We start from the raw sequence: 24,901 nt of genomic DNA, 5'->3' as shown, positions 1-24,901 counted from the left end.
CACTATCGGGACTCATTTATTGTCCAGGCAAGGCAAGGCAGTTGCCAGATTAGAAAGTGAAGGATGGAAGCTGCATTGTGTTTGTTAATACTTTGTATTCCAAAGGAAAGAAATATATTATTGTAAGGGTCTTTGTCTGAGACCCGTGTCTGTAATGAATGCAGATTGATGCAGATCTGAAGGACAGAATGATTGATTCTCTGTACGAAATGTCACTTACTTACTCAATACCCACCCGCTTCCATCCCATAACTGTTATCTGGAACCATTACACAATCAAGCTGTTCTCCCCTGCCTGACTACTTCAAATCAATCTACATGTTGATCTCTGCTTGTTCTGAAATCATCTGATATCTACTAGGCTATAGTTTCTAACGTGTGCACGTGTGCATATACTGAAGTATCTATCTGTTGCATTTCACAAAACCGCCATGATGTTGACAATAAGAAACACAACACACTAGACTCAGGGTTCAGATAAACGCATGCACGCACGCACACACGCACGAACACACACACACACCATACACACACACACACACACACACACACACACACACACACACACCATACACACACACAGACACGCACACACAAACACACACCATACACACACACGCACGCACACACACACACAAACTCAATTTCCTTCTCTGCATTGTGCTGCACTCATCAGTTTTTTGTAGAACATGTTCCTCCTGGGTCAAATTAACCCGAGACAGAATGAAACAGCGCTGCTGTTAATTACACACTCTTTTAAAGTAGAGTCGCTCTCCTACATTGTGTTTACGTTGTGCTTGCCGAAGCTACAGTCATCAGAACGGCCTCATACTTGTTCCTGAGTCTCTTGTCTTAACCACACAAAGAACATGTCACACCGTCAGTCACACTGACATTGTCAGTCACTCTGTATGTACGGCCACAAACCAAAAGACAAAAAAGTAAGCAAATTGGCATTTCTTTGGTTCCAGCTTGATTAATTTCCACGTAAATAGATGTGGTCGGACTGATTTCCTTGCATGATCTAATTTTTAACACCTAGCACCTCATGTTTAGACCGAATAATTTGACATTTTCGACCTTTTTAGGCCTTATTCATTGGATTGCTGGATTTTAGCCTTCAAGGCTTTTTAAGACCAGCGCGGGAACCCTGAATTTTGCATTTAGAGAATCACCTTCCACCTGTATCATTCACGTCTGAGCTCACTTATATTTCCCCTTTGGCAGAACCAGAAACATCTGCGAGCTGTTGTTCAGATAGGCCCTCTCTCTCCCCGTCTGACATTACACTGAAACATTCCTTGGGAAACATTTGTTGCCTCTAGTCTAGATATGTCCAACTCCCTGGTGTCCAATGAAAGAAAAGAACAAAATACATTTCACATCTCATTGGTTTTGCCCTTAACAGACACCCTGCAGGCAACTAGTCACATACTGTAGAGTAAGCAGCTCTGGGAACACAAGACTGTCCTCCTGAGTCTTGCTCCTAGTCCAGTCATGATAAACCATGTTGGGGGGGGGGGGCGGCTGTGGTGCAGGAGGTAGAGCCGGCGTCTAATGATCGCAAGGTCGGCAGATCGGCGGTTTGAACTTCAAACCCCCGGCTGGCCACTAGGGGTGTAACGATACATCGATTCACATCGATGCATCGATTCATTGACTAACGATCTGATTACATCGATGCAATGTAAAAACATCGATCTATATCGTCATCTTATGCGCGCAGAGAGAGAGAGAGACTTGAAAAAGATACGAATGTTTTGCATTTTTGATGAGAGACAGTAAGTCTGTCCCTTCTAATATATATTTTGGAACATCTCTCTAAACCAGGGAAGTTCACATACTCGCGTTCGCAATGACTTCGCATTCACCGTGTGTGACTGTCTAGTGTTTCTCAACCCTCTCCTCGGGGCGCCCCAGCCGCTCCACATATTTGATCTGTTCCACCACCAGCACACCTGATTCAACTAATCAAGTCCAAATCATAATTGCTTTATACTTGATCAGTTGAATCAGGTGTGCTGGTGGTGGAACAGATCAAATATGTGGAGCGGCTGGGGCGCCCCGAGGAGAGGGTTGAGAAACACTCGGCTCCACTTCTCGGCTCCTCCTCCTCTCGCGTTCGGCAATCTCCGGTAATCTTCGGAAATGTTCGGCTTGTGTGAGTGCGTCTAATGAGAGTGCGTCTAACGGGAGTCTAATGGGCGAATACATTGACCGTTTTGGACACCAAAGATATTTTTTAACATCTACTCATCGAGGCGAATCCAGTCAGACCAATATCAGACCTGCTGGACGTGTGTGACACGTGTGTGGACGTGTGTGTGTGTGTCTGGATGTCTCTCTGAACCTGTGTGTGTGTGTGTGTGTGTGTATATATGTTAATGAGCTGTATGTTAATTACCACTTATTACAATTGATAATTGTGTTAGATTGGCATATGATATCGCGTCATATCGATCATATCGTCATATCGATCTTGAATCGAATCGAATCGAAATCGTATCGTGACTGACATTGTGATATCGTCAAACATTGTATCGTCATACAAACAAATCGATATAATATCGTATCGTGATGAAGCTGGTGATTTACACCCCTACTGGCCACGTGTCGAGGTGTCCTTATTGGGCAAGACACTGGACCCCCTGAATTGCTCCCAATGAGCGGGGCGGCCGGCGCCTTGCATGGTAGCTTGCCTACCTCGCCATTGGTGTGTGAATGTGTGTGTGTGAATGGGTGAATGAGAGGCCGTTGTAAAGCGCTTTGGAATAAGGCGCTATATAGGCTAAGTCAGTCTGTTTATGTTAGGGTATGTCCATGGAAGCTCTTCCTGTGTGAATGGTGCAACCTAATAGCATATTGTGTATTATACAACAGCCTGCACTGTAAATAATAGCATATACGCATGAATGTTATCTTTATTCTTAACATGCCGTTTCTTGTCAGGGGAAATACTTATGTTGTATCTTCTTACTGTGGTGTTACTGGATAAAATAAATGTTAACATGTTTGCCTACACATGTTTAATTTGGGCCGGATATCTCTGGAGAAATTTAAAAGCAGCTCACCGGAAAATGTCTCTCTCTCTCTCGAATTTCATGCAATGTTCACAGAGCATGCAGAGCTACATTTGGGGATTTATATAGATTTTTTTCCCCCTACATTTGGTGATTTTAATCAAATGAGCATTCAACATCCTCACATCACAAGCAGCACATTCACTCACTACAGTATTTGATACGTCCAAGCCATCAACATGACTCTCCTTTCAACACTATGTCATTAACACTTCCAGAAAACAACTAAATGGGAAATGGACTGCACTTATATAGCGCCTTTATCCAAAGCGCTCTACAACGGCCTCTCATTCACCCATTCACACACACACACACATTCACACACCAATGGCGAGGTAGGCAAGCTACCATGCAAGGCGCCGGCCGGCCCGCTCACTTTGGAGTTCAGTGTCTTGCCCAAGGACACTTCGACATGTGGCCAGCCGGGAGCTCGATCCGCCGAACCGCCAATCTGCCAACCTTGCGATCATTAGACGGCGGCTCTACCTCCTGCGCCACAGCCGCCCCCCTAACTAGAGCTGTGGGTTATCAAAACATCAGGAGGAGCATGGCAGAACAATGACTTCACATGACTTGTAATTGCACCTTTTGTACATAAAAAATAATCGTAGACATATCATTTAATGTAAACCAGTAAAGGCATACCCTAGGCCTCTTCAGGAGACTCTTGACACACTTAAAAAAAAAAAAACACTCCAACATGACTTCTGTTGTGGTGTTCAGAGTGTGGTCTGTGTCAACGTGCCAAACATTTTTAACCCTTCGGTGTCATGAAAACACTGAAAACCTAGATGAAACCTTTTTTAACATGAATATCGTGACTGTGGTGGGTGGGTTGGATCGGGTTGTGATGACAGTAGGCCTGCTACACCAAATGTAGGCCGACACCATCTCTCTGTCTTTTACACACACACACACCACCGCCCCACACACACACACACACACACACACACACACACACACACACACACACACACACACACACACACACACACACACACACACACACACACACACAGCATCTCTCTCTCTTTCACTCACACTCACACTCACACTCACACACACACACACACACACACACACAGTACACACACCCCACACACACACACACACACAGCATCTCTGTCTAACTCACACACACACACACACACACACACACACACCACCACCACCCCCCCCCCCCACACACACACACACAATCTCGTCATCACTTACCGCTATCCGTGTCGAGATCTTCTGCTCTCCCTCTGAAGACGTTTGCGCTTTCTGTTCCCCCCCTCCTCCTCCTCCATTCACTCTGCTACTGTACTCCCCCCCGGGGGGCTGGGGGGTGGAGGAGGAGGTGGTGGAGGTCCGGCTGCCTTTAGTCTTCCTGTTCCCTGGTCCTTGGTGGACAATGTTCAGGAGGTGAAGGGTACTCTCGTGTTCCCGGTCCGAGTTCTCGGCCTGACCTCTCTGGTAGCGGTTCTCGCAGGTCTGGTGGTGCCGCCTGCACAGTTCTATCCGTGCGCGTAAACGCTCCACGATGGCGCTATGGAGCTGCGGCACAGCGGACCCTCTGGAGGGCCCCCCGCCGACCCCACCTGGGAGGGACCCCACCATCCCCACACCTGGCAGAGCCCCCACCATCCCCACACCTGGCAGAGACCCCACCATCCCAACACCTAACATTGGACCAAATCCGACCTCCGATCGAGCAGGAGTAGCTTCTCCCATACCCCTAACCCCCTCCTCCTTGGCCCTCCAAAAGTTCACTCAAAATGGTTCACCGTCACTGACCGAGCTTTTTAAATTAAGGGACCACAGACACAGTACAAGTAAGAACAGTCCAAAAAACAGTACAACATAATCTCATGATGAGCTCATACGGAACATGACTAAATCACCACTCCGAGATAAAGGTACAGTGTGTGTATAACAGCCATACCGTAAATACATCTGATAGGAAGAAGTACACGAGGTCTTACATTAGAAACGAAGCACGCCGGCGTGGACGGGAAAAAGCTTCGTTATGGATTCATTGCCGAGATAAAAGAAAACCCATATGTGTTTCTTTACTGGTTCCAAGTCCAGTCATTGCGTTGACAACATGACACCCAAGATGAACACTTGAATGTCTATTTACTACGCAATTTCAAGACAAATACGTATATTTACCAACAGCGCTCGCCACACTTTCCAATTAAAGCTGTGGATTTAAAGTCAAAGTCAGCATATCGTCATCGGAACAACACATTTCTAGGTTAGCCAAATCAACTAAACTTCCAGCGACCCACCACCACGACCTGATTTTTTAAGAATCTCCCTTTTTCTTCTCCTTGTTTCCGTCCTTGTTAGGAAACATCTGGTTACATCTTGGGTCAACGATCAAAACAACGAACGCGTAAAGGTGCGTAAAGGCTCCTCCGACGCACAGAGCTCATTGTGATCGGTCTCAAGTTATTCCATTGACAATCATTTGTCCGAGCAGAGACATTCCTCCCTTTGGACATAAGACACACATGATGGGGTTCCTAATGCACACTCTAGCGGAGGTGGATGTGAACTGCAACTGCAAATGGCCACTGCTTCGTCTTGCCTGGTATGCGACAGGGGTGCCCCCCCCACACACACACACACACACACACACACACACACACACACACACACACACACACACACACACACACAGACAGACAGCCTGGGTGTTGTACCTTTTTAACACTAGAACAGCCATGGGTGGGGTCATTTGACCCCCCCCCCCAAAATGTTATATCTTTGCACTTTAAAATTTCAGGACCCTACTTTCATGACTTTTCCTAGATATGTGCGTTCTACCACCCAGTATCCTTACATTTTCAAAATCACTTCAGGATAAGCTAGTATAAAGCTATTTTGCAGTTGTTCTGTGTAGGAGGCAGGCTAATTTACAATATGCGCCAACTAGTGGTCTTTGTGTGTAAGTAGCAGCAAAGACTATGGTCATTTGACCCCTGAGGTGGCTCTTATAGTAGGTAACATAGGCACGGCTGTGTTAACACACCCAATAGTGGACATTGTAAAATTACAACACTGTTGCGGTGTCTTGCAACAGATACATTAGGCCTGTTGTACAATTCCTAAACGTACAGCATAGAACAAGTATCTCAGCTACAGCATTGTGTAGTAGTGTAGCAGTGGATTATACAGCACTGTAGCAATCAGGAGGGAAGTGCTGGGAGAGGTGTTTGAATCAGCGACTTCATAAATGATAAATGGACTGACTTATATAGACTGACTTATATAGCACCTTATTCCAAAGCGCTTTACAGTGGCCTCTCATTCACACACACACATTCACACACACACATTCACACACCAATGGTGGCAAGCTACCATGCAAGGCTCAGTGTCTTGCCCAAGGACACCTCGACATGTGGCCAGCCAGAGTTCGAACCGCCGATCTGCCGACCTTGTGATCATTAGACGGCGGCTCTACCTCCTGAGCCACAGCCTCTACCTCCACCAGCCTCTACCTCCTGAGACACAGCCTCTACCTCCACCAGCCTCTACCTCCACCAACCTCTACCTCCTGAGCCACAGCCTCTACCTCCACCAGCCTCTGACACAGACACAGCCTCTACCTCCACCAGCCTCTACCTCCACCAACCTCTACCTCCTGAGCCACAGCCTCTACCTCCACCAGCCTCTGACACAGACACAGCCTCTACCTCCACCAGCCTCTACCTCCACCAGCATCTACCTCCTGAGCCACAGCTTATACCTCCACCAGCCTCTACCTCCTGAGCCACAGCCTCTACCTCTATCAGCCTCTACCTCCACCAGCCTCTACCTCCTGAGACACAGCCTCTACCTCCACCAGCCTCTACCTCCTGAGACACAGCCTCTATCTCCACCAGCCTCTACCTCCACCAGCATCTACCTCCTGAGCCACAGCTTCTACCTCCACCAGCCTCTACCTCCTGCACCACAGCCTCTACCTCCATCAGCCTCTACCTCCTGAGACACAGCCTCTACCTCCTGAGACACAGCCTCTACCTCCACCACCCTCTACCTTTACCACCCTTCAGGGTAAAGGGGAAGGTAAGCGTTCCACCTATGTACCAGCGGTTCAAGCTCTTTACAATGGCCTCTCATTCACCCATTCACACACACATTCACACACCAATGGCGGCAACCTGCCATGCAAGGCGCTGGCCTGCTCACTGGAAGCAATTTTGGGGTTCAGTGTCTTGCCCAAGGTCACTTTGACATGTGGCCAGCCGGGGCTCGAACCGCTGATCTGCCAACCTTGTGATCATTAGACGGCTGACTCTACCTCCTGCGCCACAGCCGTTTACTATTTACCATTTCTCTCTAGATGTGTCACACACATTAACCACAGCGTGAACCACAAAGGGAAAATTTCAAACCCGTTTCTGAAGGTCCATGGGGACTACAGTCCCACCGATGTCACAAATGTCACCATCAAGAAGGAGCAGCTAAAAGCTGAGGTTGGATTCGCAATCAGATGATTATAGGGCGAGCGAGGGCACCACCACCTCTGACGTAAACATAAGAGACCTCGTAACACGCTCACATAGGAACACCACACCATCTCTCTCTCTCTCTGTCTCTCTCCCTCTCCGTCTCTCTCTCTCTCTCTCTCTCTGTCTCTCTCTCTCTGTCTCTCTCTCTCTGTCTCTCTCTCTCTCTCTCTCTTTATCTCTCTCTCTCTGTCTCTCTCTCTCTCTCTCTCTCTCTCTCACACACACTTACATAAGGAACATCATACCATCTCTCTCTCTCTCTCTCTCTCTCTCTCTCTCTCACACACACACACAAGTTTTTGGACACTGAGACTTTGAGAGTAAAGCGTAAAGCTATTGAAGACAACAAACCCAAAGGAAACACCAGTAGGGTTGAGGAAGTTAAAGGTTAAAGGTTGTGTTTCTCCATCTCTAAGAATATACCAGCGGTAGACAACTGGCCTGCTACTATCACCTTCAGACTTCATTTATCAGTGCATACTGGTGTGTTTATGAATATGTGTGTGTGTGTGTGTGTGTGTGTGTGTGTGTGTGTGTGTGTGTGTGTGTGTGTGTGTGTGTGAGTGAGTGAGTGAGTGAGTGAGTGAGTGAGTGAGTGAGTGAGTGAGTGAGTGAGTGAGTGAGTGAGTGAGTGAGTGAGTGAGTGAGAGAGAGAGAGAGAGAGAGAGAGAGAGAGAGAGAGAGAGAGAGAGAGAGAGAGGGAGAGAGATATATAGACATAACAAATCTGAATCTTGTCATACAATCTCCTCATGGTTGTGACAGAAAGATGACTAGTGCCACCTGCTGTTGGTGTAAACCAGCAGAGGCCTTGTGCAACCGAACAAAATGGTTGTACACATGGAAGCCAGTCATCATCACAATATGAACCTGTGGATGTCTTGAAAGGGGCGTGTTCATGTTGTGTGTCTCGTTGTTGTGATTGTGTTGTGTTGTGTCTGTTTTCAGGTCAGTTGGGAAGTGCTATAGTCTAGTTGTAGCTTTGGTGTGTCTGTGAACAAAGGTATTGTGCTGTTCAGAACGAAATAACAGCAGTATAATAATAATAATAATAATAATAATAATAATAATAATAACTTTATTTGTATAGCGCTTTTCCTGCAAACGTTGCAGCTCAAAGTGCTCCAATCATTATATAATCATCATTTAATTATTTAGTCATTTAAAGGCAATATTAAAAAGATGGGTTTTTAGTCTTGACTTGAACATATGTGCTGAGGTTGCATCCCTAATGTAAACTGGCAGTGAGACACAATCTGGGTGCATAAAATGAGAATGCAGCCTCACCAAATCTCTTCTTTTGTACATGTGGTACACAGAGAAAACCAGCGTCAGAAGACCTGAGAGCTCTATTGGGCTGATATGCTAGCAAAAGGTCTTTCAGATATTCTGGTGCTGTGCCAGTGAGAGCTTTATAAACAAGCAGAAGGATCTTGAAATCTATTCTGAACTTGAATGAATGAATGAATGAATGGTCTTTATTGTCATTGATATAGTACAGGTACCAAACAACGAAATTTGGGAGGGGGGGCTCCCCTGGTGCTAGGAAAAAAAAAACTCAAAACAAGAAGGGAAAAGAGCTGGTTTACATAAATAAAAAAATCTATTCTGAACTTGAAATCTATTCTGAACTTAACAGGAAGCCAGTGTAGAGTTTCTAAAATAGGAGTTATATGAGCTTGTCTGCTTGTTTTGGTTAAAACTCTCGCTGCTGCATTTTGGACTAATTAGTATGGGAGTATAGTTAGTTATACATTGACAGGAAACAAGAACAATGTAACAAAATATGTGAATAACCCATCCATGTGGTTGTGAGGCCTCTCCTCGCCACCAGGGGGCGGTAGCTGCTTAACCAGTGTGTTATGGAGGAAGTGTGCATCTCTAGAGCCATGACAGGGAGCGAATTTGCGAAACCTAGGATGGTAGGGGAAGGCAGGGCAATACCGCTACCTGATTGGTTGGAGAAGCACTCGTGAAGAGCCCCCTCATTGGCTGGCGAGTCTACCATCTAATTAGCCAGACTCTTTGCTATAAGCTAGCAATATTGGGCTAACGGCGTGTGAACGGGTTGAAATGCGTGTGTCTCACGCCCAGAGAAGTTAGAAGTCATAAGGAAACATGTTTATTGACTGGGCAACACAGTGTAAATACAGAGTTCAAGTTAAAACAACTCCTAAAGTTCTGAAATGTATTTTTGTGACATTACTGCTCCTTTTATACTGTATTTCCCCTGTGTGGTTGCTTATGCAGTAATATGGTTTGTGGGTATACAATGTGACAAATTAAATGTTAACAAGCTGGTTATTATCAGAATAAACAGCCTGGTCTCACACATCACACAGAGATTACAGGGACAGTCTAACCCTAACCCTAACCTTAACCCTAACCTTAACCTTAACCCTAACCTCAACCCTAACCTCAACCCTAACCCTAACCTTAACCCTAACCTTAACCCTAACCCTCCCTAACCCTAACCTTAACCCTAACCCTAACCCTCCCTAACCCTAACCTTAACCTTAACCCTAACCTTAACCCTAACCTTAACCCTAACCTTAACCCTAACCCTAACCTTAACCCTAACCCTAACCCTAAATGTGGCCTAACTAATTAATGCAAGTGCAATTCAAAATGGAATAATCCCGAGAGAAGCCCCGACAGGCGCACATAAGAGAACGAGCTACCCCAATGTCACGTCGGAATTCGACGTTTTGCAGAATGAGTGTTTCTGGTTTCGCCAACCAATCAGGTAGCGGTATTGCCCTGCCTTCCTGTACCATCCTAGGTTTCGCTAATTCGCTGACAGCGAGGGGTCCTCTGGTCTTTTGTTGTCACGTCTTAAATAAAGTTGAAACATGGTGGCCTTTGCACCTCATGGTTTATTTCTATGTCCACAGTTTGAGTCTAATACAATACAGGAATGACAATGTCGTGTGTATTCAATATGTACCACATTTTTACCACCACATTGGCATCGTTTGGCATATTGCTTCACAAAAGAAAGACAATTTGCATAAATTAATGTTAGTATAGCCATTTTTTGTATTCCTTTTTTTTTTTTTTTTTTTTTACACTTTTTTGAAACAACTGCAAAGCAAATAATAAATTAATAAATTAATTCACAACTGGATAAAAATCCTTTACAGTAGTAGCAATAAGAATGGTAAAAACGTCCTCTACTCATACAGTATTCAACTCAGTGACAGACTGGGGGTCCAAGCGTCTATCCACCCCACTCAGCCAGAGTGTCTGTTTTTATCACACTACAGCACACAATCTACCACGACACAGAACTACACGGTTCATTCACTTACATTTACTCTTTCGATACAATAAATTACATATCTGTTTTCACTACTGAAAGGTTGACAGAGATTTTCTTCAGTCACCATCATTCTTATGAATCACAGCTCCCAAAGGGAAGAAGAGCTTAGTCAGTGTCCTTCTACTTCAGGCCTGGACTACACGTATATGGAGATTTTTTTAAGCGGATATTGTCCTCGTTTAAAAAAAAAACATCACAAACATATCTCTGTCCATACGAAGAGCCAAAACTGAACACGATCTGTCAAATACCGTAGATTAGAAGAACGTTATGGGCATGCGCAGTCAGTTGTAATCAAACGGCGGCAGTGACTCAAAACGTAAACAGACCAAACTCTTTGAAACAGACAAAAAGGAAAAGTACAAAACAGACAGAAAAGCAAGTTATGGCGACCAAGAAGAAAGCAAAAACTGATTATTTTGTGTGGGCCGACTATGAAGTTGAGTTGGTGCTTGATGTTGCTGCTGTTGACGACCGTTTTGCTTCAATGCGCATGTGTGAACGGCTTGACAGCTCCGTTTAACATAACCACACTGATCCACTCAATCGGATATTTTTTTATTTCTTCACTTTTTTTTTTTTTTTTTCCCTCCAGATTTTATCCCTTTTTCACCCAATTTGGTATCCAATTGAACCCAACCTAGCATCCAATTATCCCCTGCCTATTGCGTAGGATCCGCCGCACGACCCCGTGGCCGGCAGCCCCAGAGGAGATCGCCAGGCAGACTAGCTGACTGGCTCCTCGAGCCCAGCACCGTTATTCCGGCACCCCGGGGGCGCTGTTGCGCGACGGATCCTTGTCCGGAAATAGTCCTATACCGGCCGCTCAATATGCCGCTCCCTGTGTGCCTCGGCCATATCCGGATCTGGCGAGACCGGGATTCGATCCCAGTCCCCGGTGGGCAGCTTGCACTAGTGGCTAGTGCTTAGACCGCTACGCCACCGCGGGGCTATTTCTTCACTTTTTTATCCGTTTAGAGAAATCTCAGTTTATGTGAGTGAAAACGCTGTGTTCGTATGGTTGAGAGGCCCAATTGTACAAAAAAATATCCATATACGTGTAGTTAGTCCAGGCCTCACCCTGGATGTTTGAACGACACCCTTCTAGTCTGGAGATCTGACAGAAATAATGCACGTCTGCAAAAGATTTGAGCCCAAAAACGGTTTGAGCTCAGGTATTTTGCATATTACGTTCCCCCACCTCTTTTCAGTAAACAATAATTATAATAAAAACAATAATACAAAAGCAGTAAAAATGGTAGAAAAACATTAACATGTAACTTCAGCAACTATCATATAATACCAACAATCGAATCGAAATGCACTGCATAGCCTCTCTGACCATTACTCTTTAGATGGCGGTTCACTTTTTAGTGGTTTTTAGTGGTCCCTGCCCACAATGAAATACTGGACATGAATAGAATTACGCTAATTTAAATACTTTTGCCAATATCATGTATAATTTATACTATATAATGGACGGATGACTTGGGTATTTCACTCAGTTTGTGTTTTTGGACAGACTTGGAGACTTTAAGAGTAAAGCGTAAAGCTATTGAAGACAACAAACCCAAAGGAAACACCAGTAGGGTTGAGGAGGTTAAAGGTTAAAGGTCGTGTTTCTCCATCTCTAAGAATATACCAGCGGTAGACAACTGGCCTGCTACTAGACTTCATTTATCAGTGCATACTGGTGTGTTTATGAATATATGTGTGTGTGTGTGTGTGTGTGTGTGTGTGAGAGAGAGAGAGAGAGAGAGAGAGAGAGAGAGGGGGGGGGGGGGGAGAGAGAGAGAGGAGAGAGACAGAGAGAGACAGAGAGAGAGAGAGGGACAGAGAGAGAGAGAGGAGAGAGACAGAGAGAGAGAGAGAGAGAGAGAGAGAGAGAGAGAGAGAGAGAGAGAGAGAGAGAGAGAGAGAGAGAGAGAGAGAGAGAGAGGGAGAGGTTGTAGAGAACAACGATGTGTTTTGTGGATTGGACCTGAAATTGGACATAACCTCCTATGGGGTTTTTCATTCTGATGACTCAAACTATCTGACGTCTGTTGGATGGTGCATAGCTGTAGGACCTCCCCATGGTATTTCTTTTTCAGTTAAAATCATACATGAGCCCAGCGATCTCAACTTATCTCATCACACACTCTGTGCGAACACAAATAAAAAAGGAAATTAGATGCTTAGAAGCCTATCTTATGTCTTGGTTCCTTTACACAGTACACAGACAGGCTTTATTTCATGTTTACCAGCGGTTGAGAAACGAAAGGGGCAATCTGGGATAGGTAGATCCATATTTTGACTTCTTTTAACTTCATGATAAACAGTACAGCCAATGATTCTTGAAGAACATAACCTGCCTCATGAGCTCACAGTATTGCATCTGTCTTATCCCATCCAGAACCCAGAATATAAGGTTGTTTCACTTTCCTTTGTTTACAACCAACCACTGTACAGCTCAGAAATATGACTCAAACTATTCGGTTGTTAAGTCTGACGTCAAACGTGACGTTTTGCAATTTCCGGGTCCAAACCAGAAATTCTCCGCACCAGAATACCAGTGTACTACAGCGGTAGAATGACAGTTCAATCGTTTTTTAGACTCGGATCTATTCATACAACAAGGGACACAGCACTTTCCCGTTTTCCCCCATATTGTCAGGATCTTTGAGCCTCGGAAAAGTGCTATACAAATATAATGAATTATTATTATTACTGCGGCATTTCGAAGAGAGCGCCTCAGCCAACTTTGGACCCGGAAACCCGTCACGACTTAACAACCGAATACTGTTGACCTCACGGAGCATGGTCTAATGGTCTATGCTTGAAGCTCCACCTATGAGTGTGAGACGTCTACATTCCTCCATCCACATCCCTCAGCTATTTACCAAACAAGCGACAGGGGTGACCGACCGCTTTGCTGTGGTTTGAATCCAAGATTGCCCCCTTTAAAACAGAACGAGTGGAAATGCAGTTTGCATACATTATCTAAACTGGTTTGGAACAACAGTCGTTTTAAAACGTCATTAAGGCTTCTGACAAGGCCCTCTTATAGTAAGGCTGCGTTTGTGTCCTCCTCACCAGACATGCACCGCTTAGCTGGAACGACTGCCTGCAGTGAGAATAATGTCTTCGCCAGTCTTGCAAGGCTCAGCTGAAAATGGTGGACTGAAGTCGTAAAGGAATTGAAGAGCCTGCCTTCCTGTTAAAGCACAAATGAAACAACTGCATCTTTACATTCCTGATAATGCAAACAATAATAGTCATTGCACAGCCTCTCTCTCTCTCTTCCTGGTAGTCAATATGGTCGGTTAAAACAATCAGACCATCTTAACCGGCAGCCCCGATTAGTTAAATAACCTGTTAAACAACAAAAAGCACACAGGGTAGGTCGGTTTAACATCCCTGCAGAGGAGTTGAACCGTTGAAAGCTGGACAGTTTCAGTTAAGGACGTTGTTTACTGTGTAACTGTACAGATCCGATATCAGAAGGCAATTTGATATCGGGATATTTTCAAGATTGCAATAACAGTCTCACCAAGAAGGAACATCGTTGGCAGGTCGGCTCACTGCAAGTGTCGGCTGTAACACAGCCCACAGCCACAGAGGAGAGGAGAGGTATGGTATCGCTATGGCTTTTTGTCCCATGAATTTCAGTCCATCACAAGCCCCGACAGAGGTCCCTGTGCTAACCGACTAACTTTATTATTCCTTATTAAACCGTGTTGTTGTGACTGTTCAGAACCAGGCCGCAGATGCTAGACGTGATGAGGGAGCGGCGTGTCTGTCAGGTCCAGGGGCTGGGGGAGGGACGGACTGGGTCTGTCAGGACTTGACCCCCTTGGTGGGTTCGGTGGACTGTCGGACGTCGGTCCACTCCTGCATGGTGCTCTGCAGCGCCTGCGTCTTCTCCTTGTCCACCTGCACGTAGTCCACCTTCTCATCTGACGTCACGGAGGAGGTGGAGGGCTGTGGGGAGAGAGGGGAGAGGGGAGAGGGGAGAGAGGGGAGAGGGGGGAGAGAGGGGAGAGAGAGGGGAGAGGGGAAAGAGGGGAGAGAGAGGGGAGAGGGGAGAGAGGGGAGAGGGGAGAGAGGGGAGAGGGGAGAGAGAGGGGAGAGGGGAGAGAGAGGGGAGAGGGGAGAGAGGGGAGCGCACAGCACAGGGTGTCACATGGAGCAGACAGTGTGGTGGTCTCCTAGCTTGTGGCTAGAGTACAGTATGTATGTGGCTAGAGTACAGTATGTATGTATGTATCAGTGGAGGCTGGTGACTTCCAGAATTGAGGAGGCCAATTTTTTTTCCGCTTGCTCGCTTCACTCGCGATGGAATGTTCTGGAATGTTCTGTTCTTCTTATCTGTCTTTGTTAAAAATTATTAATTTGTGTTTGGCGGTACTGAAGGGATTGGGACACTCTCAGGATGGTGGATGAAGCAGCTTTTATTGCCTGCACAATGGGTCATCAAATAAACAAAACAATTGGCATGAATCTCTGGTCCGCCTGCAGCAGCTATTGTCCCTTCTGCTCAGGCTCACAACATTCACCACAACATACTACATACAATCAATGACATGTCAAAAGCACTGAAACACTATGTCAATCAGACACACAACATACAATTCAGAACAATACTTCATCCATTTCTAATATTTATCCTGCAGAACAGCACTCATACGCGTGTGGCGGAAAAAGGTACTACACGGAGGCCAGGCCTCCTGTGCCCACCCATTTTCAGTGATTTGGCCAATCACATATTGCCATGAAAAAAATTGCATTACATTGACTTCTATGAGAAACCACTTTCCGACAGGAGGCCTGGCCTCCGTGTAGTACCCTTTTCCGCCACACGCGTGTATGAGTGCTGTTCTGCAGGATAAATTTATACTTCTGTGGTATTTAGCAGTTTTTATGTGTAGGAGGCAGGCAAATTTACTCTTATATTATAGTAGGTAACATAGACACGGCTGTTCTAGTGTCAACTGTCACTTACATTTAACTGTCACTTAGATTTAACTGTCACTTTCAAATTTGAAATAAGATTTGACAGTAACGTGATGTGATCAGGGTTGCCAGATGGGGCGGGGTTACCGCCGAATGGGCTACTGGATTTAGCGGTTATAGACTGGTTGGTTAGGCTGTAATTGGTCAATCCCATCTGGCAACCCTGAATGTGGTGTTCCGGTGTTGACAGAGCAGGTGAATGTCTACAGTACCTTCCTGTGTGGACTGGGGGAGCCTGGCTGGAAGTCCAGGGCCAGGTAGTCCACGTTCCCACACTTCCTGGGGGCGGGGCTGCTGGTACCGCTGACGGCGGGCGAGGTGGACACGGGATTCTGCTGAGAGAGACAAGATGGCGGTATGTTTAACTACCTCAGTTTCACTGAAACTGGGGAGAACGTTTAGAGAAACAAGATGGCGGCATGTTTGACTAACTCCTTCACTGAAACTGGGGAGAACATTTAGAGAAACAAGATGGCGGCATGTTTGACTAACTCCTTCACTGAAACTGGGGAAAACGCTTAGAGAAACAAGATGGCGGCATGTTTAACTAACCCTTCACTGAAACTGGGGAAAACGCTTAGAGAAACAAGATGGCGGCATGTTTGACTAACTCCTTCACTGAAACTGGGGAGAACGCTTAGAGAAACAAGATGGCGGCATGTTTAACACTAGAAGAGCCGTGAGGGGTCACGGTGACCTCTGTGAGTAAAAAAAAATCTATCTTTGCACTCGATCAAATTTCAGGACCCTCCTTTCATGACTTTTCCTAGATATGTGCGTTCTACCATCCAGTATCCTTACATTTTCAAAATCACTTCAGGATAAGATAGTATAAAGCTGTTTTGCAGTTTTTCTGTGTAGGAGGCAGGCTAAAAAAAGAAGCGCCCTCTAGTGATCTCTGTGTGTAAATAGCAGAGTTACATTCTAAAAAGGGGGTCTATTTGACCCCCAAGGCGGCTCTACTAGTAGGTAAAATAGGCACAGCTGTTGTAGGGTTAACTAACTCCTTCACTGAAACTGGGCAGAACGTTTAGAGAAACAAGATGGCGGCATGTTTGACTAACTCCTTCACTGAAACTGAGGAAAACGCTTAGAGAAACAAGATGGCGGCGTGTTTAACTAACTCCTTCACTGAAAACTGAGGTGAAATACTAGATAATAGAGTTAATCTAAAACAAAGCACATTAAAACAGTATCCTCCCTCTCTCTCTCACGTTATTTATCGAGACTCACCATCGCCACATAGTTCTCCTCGCTGTCGGCTGAGTCGGTGCTGGTGATGCTCTGTGTGCTGATTGGTCGACAGTGCTGGGAGGAGATGGAGTTCATGGAAGGCCTGGAGGGAACCAGAGAGGACTGTGAGAGTGGTTCTACCTTCTGACCTTCTGTGGTTCTACTGGATACCAGAATATGTTCAGACCTTGTGCTAGTATATCAGCCCAATAGAGCTAGCTCTCAGGTCTTTTGCTAGCATATCAGCCCAATAGAGCTCTCAGGTCTTCTGCTAGCATATCAGCCCAATAGAGCTCTCAGGTCTTTTGCTAGCATATCAGCCCAATAGAGCTCTCAGGTCTTCTGACGCTGGCTTTCTCTGTGTACCACATGGACAAAAGAAGAGATTAGGTGAGGCTGCATTCTCATTTTATGCACCCAGATTGTGTCTCACTGCCAGTTTACATTAGGGATGCAACCTCAGCACATATGTTCAAGTCAAGACTAAAAACCCATCTTTTTAATACTGCCTTTAAATGACTAAATAATTAAATTATGATTATATAATGATTGGAGCACTTTGAGCTGCAACGTTTGCAGGAAGTGCTATACAAATAAAAGTTATTATTATTATTATTATTATTATACATATATGATAATATATGTATATACATGTAGCTACCAAAGAAGTGTACATAAGCATAGACTAAGTATCATGTTCCAAACAGGTCCGCAGACTCACAAAATCGTAAATACACGATTAAAGAAAGAGATAGAGGGACTGAAGGTACCACACCAAGCAAAACTCTGTGCAGTGGCGTGCAGTCAGGTGAGGCAGGGTAGGCAGTGCCTCACCCAGGCATTTAAGAAAGAAAAAGAATATCAGTCTTTTAAAAAAAAAAAATAATTATTTTTTTATCTCAATTTTTATTTTAATTTTTTTATTTTACTCATTATTCTTAACTTTAATGTGTTAAAATGTTGTTAAAATAAAAATAAATGATGTAAAATGTGTTGTTATAAAAATATAATGCATGCCCTGGCACCAGGAGAGTTTGCTCCCAAAGCTAGCTGATTGCTGATTGCTGGCGAGAGACACCTGTGTGTGCGAGAGGCAGACTGTGCTTGTGCTTCTGTGCTATGCGAAGTGATAGACCAACGGTTTCGTAGGTTTGCGCATGCGTAGTCTGTTCTCACATTGTCTTCATTGATGGACGTTGAGGCACCGTGCAGGCTGCCTCTGACAGCATGATTGACAGTTTGCGTTTGGCTTGCCGTAGCGGCATTCCAGTCCTCTGCTGTTCGCGCCGCGGTTCTACATTTCCCCAACTTGAGATCAGCATCATGGATATCCAACAGTTAAGATAATGTAGGCCATTGCGTGCCGGTTCAAATGCTGTAAATCCTGTGTTGTTGATGCAGGTGAATTTATTGTCATTGAGCTGTTTTGCGTGCTGCTGTAAATCCTGTTGAGATGCAGGTGAATGTAGGCAATGCCATACAGGCTGTTGCGCTACGCTATGTGTAGTTATGAGATAACAATACATGACATTTTTGACCAGCTATTTGATAGTATAGTATATATGGGCTATGTGATTGACTTTATAGTATAGTATATTAGCCTACATTACATTACAGTCATTTAGCCGACGCTTTTATTCAAAGCGACTTACAATAATTGCATTTAACGTAGGAGTGTACTGCTTTTTTAAGGCAAAATGAAGAATAGCAAACTAAAAATACAGTATAGCAATATAGCAATAGCAATAGCATAGAGAAGAATAGCAAACTAACAATACAATAGGTGCTTGAAGGATTCTGGTAGTAGGCCTACTTCTTGAAGAAGTGAGTTTTGAGCCTGCGTTAAAAGATATAAGGGCTATTGATTGCCTTTATAGTATGCGCTATGCCATTTGAAGTCTGGCTGCTGCGTTAATCGCATGATTTTTTTTAAATAGCTCACTGCCTACCCAGCCAATGACCTCACTGCACGTTACTGACTCTGTGTATTAGGTATATCCAGATGACTTTGTTGTTAGCTCGAGGCACTCTACTTTAATTGATTTTGGACTCTGACAGGCCAGGAGGTTGATAGCTTTATATTGGAAAAAGATGGATATGCCTTCAACTAATTTGTGGGTGAGGGAGATAGATTGTGAGCTTAGAATGATATGGTTCTATCTCCGTTTAGGGTAGTTCAGAGATATTGAGCGTCAAAGTTTTTACATTCCATTATGTTCTGTGAGATGGAACCTTTGTATTCTATGAATTACTAACTCAACATTTTAAAAAATAACACCACACAGGCATTAATAAACACCTAACGAAATTTCGCAATATGCACTCTACATTCTAAATGCTTGACTTAGCAAAAGGTACAAACAAGTGAGAGCAATAGCCTATAACTAAAACCAAATCGTAGACCACATCAGTAGAATGTATTATAAGTAGAAAAGTACAAGCTTTATTTCTTTTAACAAAGTGTGGTGTGCACAGCAGTGCGATATCTGTAAACATACAATCTGTAGACTCTCCGCTAAGGGTTGCCAGATGGGATTGAGAATTTCCAACCTAACCAATCTAAGAACGGCTAAATCCACCAAAAACCAGCCAATCTGGCAACCCTGTCTCCGCTGCATCAGAGTCTACTTGTTGCGCAAAATAGGCCAGGGTTTTGTCAAATCCTTTGTTGGACATCTCGTTTCTTAAGTCCTGGTATATTGTGGCATTTCTTTACTGTTTGCCATCTGGAATACCCAGGGAGACGCAGACAGCAGAAGTAGAATAGAATAGTAGAATAGAAAAAGAAACCGCTATAACCAACTGCCCTTCTGCCTGAGTTTGAGTATGATGCTGCCCAAATGAATGTTATTGTTTAGTGATGCTGCCCAAATAAATATTATTGTTTAGTGCCGTACGCTTTCGTGGTATTATATTGTGTGAATTATCATCTGTATGTTGTTTTCTTTCACTCGACTAACCGCAGAGATAATACTTGAGACATGTACTTCCGTAAGCATTAATCCAACTGTCCTGCAGTTCTAATTTGACGATGTGTCCCTCCATGGCGGAGTGGTCAATAACAACTCTCAAAAGGCTTTTGACGGACGCGAAAAACGCAGAAAATCGAACCTGTTCCGATTTTTTTTGGGACGGACGAATATTACGGATTCGGTGTGCAAGCGTGATTGACACAACATGGGTTCTAATTTATTTTTTTAACGGACGTAAAAAACGCACGTGAAAAACGCATTGGTGTGCAAGGGCCAGAAGCTGCATTGGGTAAAAGAAAAGATGACATTTTTCGAAGTTTCGCTGAATTTTGTTCCTTTTTATAGGAAAGTTCCCGTTTTTGCGCACTGCTTGCTCATTTTCGTGTGACGTCAAAGTCATGTTGCTATTGGATACGGCTAACTATGTTTATATTTTTAAATATAGGCCTATATATTACAATTAAGGTTGACACAATGAAGGGCCACTTTTTTATTTTTTTTTAAATATATATATATATATATTTTTAAAAAAAAGTTTGTATCCAATGTTAGGGGGCCCCCTAGTGGCTGGGGCCCCCCCCGCGGTGCGTCGCTTGCGGGCCCGTCCGCTACGCCACTGCGTATATGATGAGGGGGAGGGGGAGAGGGAGAGAGAGAGAGAGAGAGAGAGAGAGAGAGAGAGAGAGAGAGAGAGAGAGAGAGAGAGAGAGAGAGAGAGAGAGAGAGAGAGAGAGAGAGAGAGGGGGGACGGCAAAGGAGTTTGAAAAAGTTTGGGAACCTCTTGTGAAGTTTCTTTCTGGACACGGTACTGTGACGCCTCCCACTCTGCCTGCATATTGGCTGTGGCTGGAGCCTTGGCAGAGTGGGTGGGTCATAGGCTGAGTGGTGTCACCTGGGTTTGGGGAATTGGGGATGTATATATAAGATGGGTGTGTCCTCAGCTCTCTCTTCCTTCCTGTTGATTTGGTTCTGTTAGGGTTGTTTGTAAGGTCTCTGGGTACCAGGTTTTGGGGCCTTTCAGTTTTACACTACATACATCCATTCACCTCTTACACATACAACATACATTCTACAACCATTCACTCATGGCATACACTACTGACTCTTATCCATATTCATATACATATGTTATTTAGTTTATTTTGGTTTATTTACTTAAATGAAATTCTATTGTATCATTTAAACACATGTGTGGACTCCCTTATTTGTTACTACCTTCGGGTGTGTAACAGTACACAATAATTGTGAGGGTGTAACGGTGTTGACTGCTTGTTCTTTTATGCAGGGTTCGAGTTATGTGGGAGCCAATGGGAGCTGAGCTCCCATAGAGATGGTCTGAGGCTCTCTGAGCTCCCATGAAGGCAGTAAAATCACAAATCTGTGGGGGTCGCTAATAATACATTACCACAACTATTATTTGATCAAAATGTCAATGTAATGAATATTATTTAATTTATATTATAAATATTGTAAAATAAACACGTTTTCCAAAAGAACTACGCGCACCATTAATCTCCTGTGAATGACAGTATGCCTTTGACTGCCTGCACTTCACCACCAAGACACCATGGGGCGCAGTAGAATATTGTGCAACAGCAAAAGGTTGATTAATCAGCTGTGCGGTAAACCGTTGGAACACACAGTGCACAGCTGATTAATCAATTAAACCAATAGAGTGAGACACCAGTTGCCTTTCAGGAAGTAGTGAGATCGTGCACCTAGCCTATTATTGAGAAGCAAACATTCATTCATTAGCTATACAGGAGTATATACATACAGTAGTAGCTACCATGCCGCCCAAAAAAAGGCCACTGCTGCCGACCGGGTCATCTAGCCTAGAAAATTTCGGGTTTTTATCAAAGACAAATTTGACCCTCTCCCGTTCATCCAATCTTGGATAAAGAAAGGACATCGGACGTCAGCATCATGGGTTCCAGGACCGCGACCGCAGCCTACTGAAAACAACCACTTTGGTCTATCTTGTCTCCGTAAAGGTAATTGGTGGCTTTTACTTTTTACTAACCTAGTGTACTAATGTATTTTTCGCTCCTTCTGTATAGCAAAAATAACACAATTATTGGCCGAGATACATGTGTGACTATCGCTTTTATAGCTGTTGTTTCATGTGGGGCTGTTGATGTGGTGAAATGAGTAGCCTGCAGCTGTAGCGTCAGGATATGTTGGGATTTGAGGATGAGGATGATGTTTCGGTACCGGTACCGTTTTTAAGTATCGATTTGTCACCGGTATCGAATAAAACCCAAACTGTACCCAACCCTAACTATATGTTTACATGCCAACTAATAAGCTAATTCATTTCTGTCATTTAGAGCTGAGGGGAGCAACAGAGAGACGGACAACAGGACAGCAACAGAGAGACAGACAACAGGACAGTAACAGAGAGACAACGGGAGAGGAGAGCAATAGAGACAGAACTGAATGCACTGAACCTTTTTTTAATTCTTTGCATTATTAACACTGTTGTGTTATTGTGTTATTAAAGTGTTTAAGTGTTTTATGGTAAAGCATTATGAGTGGTGTGTGTGTGCAGGGTGCTCGTGAGTTGTATATTTTGGGGAGGGGGGAGGCTTGTGTATGGGGGCGGGGGGTCCTCACACAAAGGAGTAGCCTAGGGCCACTGACCACCTTAATCCGCTACTGCCTATAGCTAATTAAAACTTGTAAGTCCCATCGCTGTGTGGGCATGATTCGCGCGTGCATGAGAACATTTCGCACTGTTATTTTGGAGACCCCCACAGAGTTCAGCTTATAACTCGAACCCTGCTTTTATGTATAGTTAGTTAGTTAGTCCTCTTCACCCCGTTGAGGGGCATAGGGCGTCCACCAGAGCTCTCCATTTCACTCTCTTTTGGGCCTGGGCCTTTGTTTCTTGCCAGCTCACCCCGATGTTCTTCAGGTCTTGGAGTGTGGAACGTCTCCAGGTGTTTTTCGGCCTTCCAACTTTCCTCTTCCCCTGCGGGTTGTAGTCCAAGGCCTGTCTAGTGATGTTGTTGGAGTCCTTCCTAAGGGTGTGCCCTATCCAGCTCCACTTTCTCCTTTTGATGGTGGTAGCTATGCTGTCCTGGTTTGTTATTCTCCACAGCTCTTCATTTGTGATTCTGATGGGCCACCACATCTTTTATGTATGTATGTATGTATTTATTTATTTATTTATTTTGTTGTTGTTTGTTTTGTGACGTGACAGTTTCTGTTTTGTGTGTGTATGGAAACATTTGAAACTCAATAAAAACACAGTTTAACAAAAAGAAAGAAAGAGATAGATAGAGAATAAAGAAAGAGATAGATAGAGAATAAAGAAAGATATAGATAGAGAATAAAGAAAGAGATAGATAGAGAATAAAGAGAATGATAAACAAACAGCTAGTGAGGATGAGTTCTGCTGGACTCACATGGGCCGGGTCCAGGACATGGTGACGGGGCTCTTAAACGGCAGCTCGTCGATGATCCCGTTGGTCCTCAGATCCAGAGGTGACGGCTTAGCTGGAGGAACAAACAACAGAGAGAAAACAAACCTAAATTCCTCCTCAAATGGTAAATGGACTGCACTTATATAGCTATGCCTTTATCCAAAGCGCTTTACAACGGCCTCTCATTCACCCATTCACACACACATTCACACACACACACACACACACACACACACACACACACACACACACACCAATGGCAGCAAGCTACCATGCAAGGCGCCGGCCCGCTCACTGGGAGCAATTTGGGGTTCAGTGTCTTGCCCAAGGACACTTCGACATGTGGGCCTCATAGCATAATTGCCTACGTCATGCTTCACTTGTGGTCAGCCGAGCCATCTTTGTATGTAGAGTCAGAAATGCCAAATGTCAAAGAGATGACTTGGACAGATCATGTGATTTTGGAATGTAACAAGCATTCTGATAGGCTGATGTCATAGAGGCAATAACACACAGTGAATCAGCAGTGTTAGGAGAGTAAAGAGTTAGGCAGATATCTCAATTTGGACAAAATATGAATTATGGCAATTATGCTACAAGGCTAACGATAAGAGAATGTGTAATTCAGTCATAATCCAGCAAAAACTGGTGATACAATACAAAGCCTTTTACAGAAATCACTCAAACTGGACACTCTTATTTCCAAATCAGCTTTTAAGGACTCTATCATGGACATTCTCACTGACACGTGCAACTGTTTTTCAACCCTCTAATGTTTTTCCTAACCCTCCCTGTTGGCTGCTTACTGTCTGTCTCATGCATGCCTGTTTGACTTCCTGTGTCTGTCCACATGTGCATGTATGTATTGCTCATGTTTTAAGTCTGTTGGTGTGCTTTCTGTTGTGCTTAATGTTGTGCGGGTTTATGTGGATGTGTGACGCTGTCCCTTTAACTTATAACTGTTGCTGTGGCTGTATGTGGAGGAGGTGTGGAGATGTCTGTATGTTTCTATCTTTTAACTGTGCTGGAAATGCTTGGATGTGTGCCGCTGTGTCTGTCCTTTTGTCTTTTGCCAGGCCAAATAAGAATTAGTTATTTAGTAGTTTTCTTTAAATAAAAATAAAAAAGCCATTGACTGAAACTCACATTTCCTGTTTTGGAATGTAATAAGGACCCCAGGAAGACTAGCTAATGTCATGGCATTATGATGGGGATCAGAATAAACAAACAAGCATTCTGATAGGCTGATGTCATAGAGGCAATAATGCACGGTGAATCAGCAGTGTTATGAGAGGTAGAGTTAGGCAGATATCTCAATTTGGCCAAAATATGACTAACGATAAGAGATGTGAAGTGAAGTTAA

The 24,901-nt window shown here is 44.3% G+C and overlaps 2 protein-coding genes across 2 annotated transcripts in view; both read right to left on the bottom strand.

Moving 5' to 3' along the window:
- Window positions 1-4,796, bottom strand: part of maml2 (mastermind like transcriptional coactivator 2) — a gene marked incomplete at both ends in the record, with an annotated part of 74,026 nt that extends 69,230 nt beyond the window's left edge. Inside the window, one exon of the mRNA XM_080526723.1 lies at window positions 4,296-4,796. Coding sequence (XP_080382849.1) covers window positions 4,296-4,796 — 501 coding nt within the window. The remainder of the gene's footprint in view (window positions 1-4,295) is intronic.
- Window positions 4,797-14,729: 9,933 nt separating this feature from the next.
- Window positions 14,730-24,901, bottom strand: part of gab2 (GRB2-associated binding protein 2) — a gene marked incomplete at both ends in the record, with an annotated part of 91,428 nt that continues 81,256 nt past the window's right edge. Inside the window, 4 exons of the mRNA XM_080536045.1 lie at window positions 14,730-14,873; window positions 16,118-16,240; window positions 17,139-17,241; window positions 23,521-23,611. Of these exons, the coding sequence (XP_080392171.1) occupies window positions 14,730-14,873; window positions 16,118-16,240; window positions 17,139-17,241; window positions 23,521-23,611 (461 nt within the window). The remainder of the gene's footprint in view (window positions 14,874-16,117; window positions 16,241-17,138; window positions 17,242-23,520; window positions 23,612-24,901) is intronic.

Source organism: Nansenia antarctica, assembly GCF_963989245.1.
Source record: "Nansenia antarctica genome assembly, chromosome: 1".
NCBI classification, from domain to species: domain Eukaryota; kingdom Metazoa; phylum Chordata; class Actinopteri; order Argentiniformes; family Microstomatidae; genus Nansenia; species Nansenia antarctica.
This window is presented reverse-complemented; position numbering and strand designations above follow the sequence as displayed.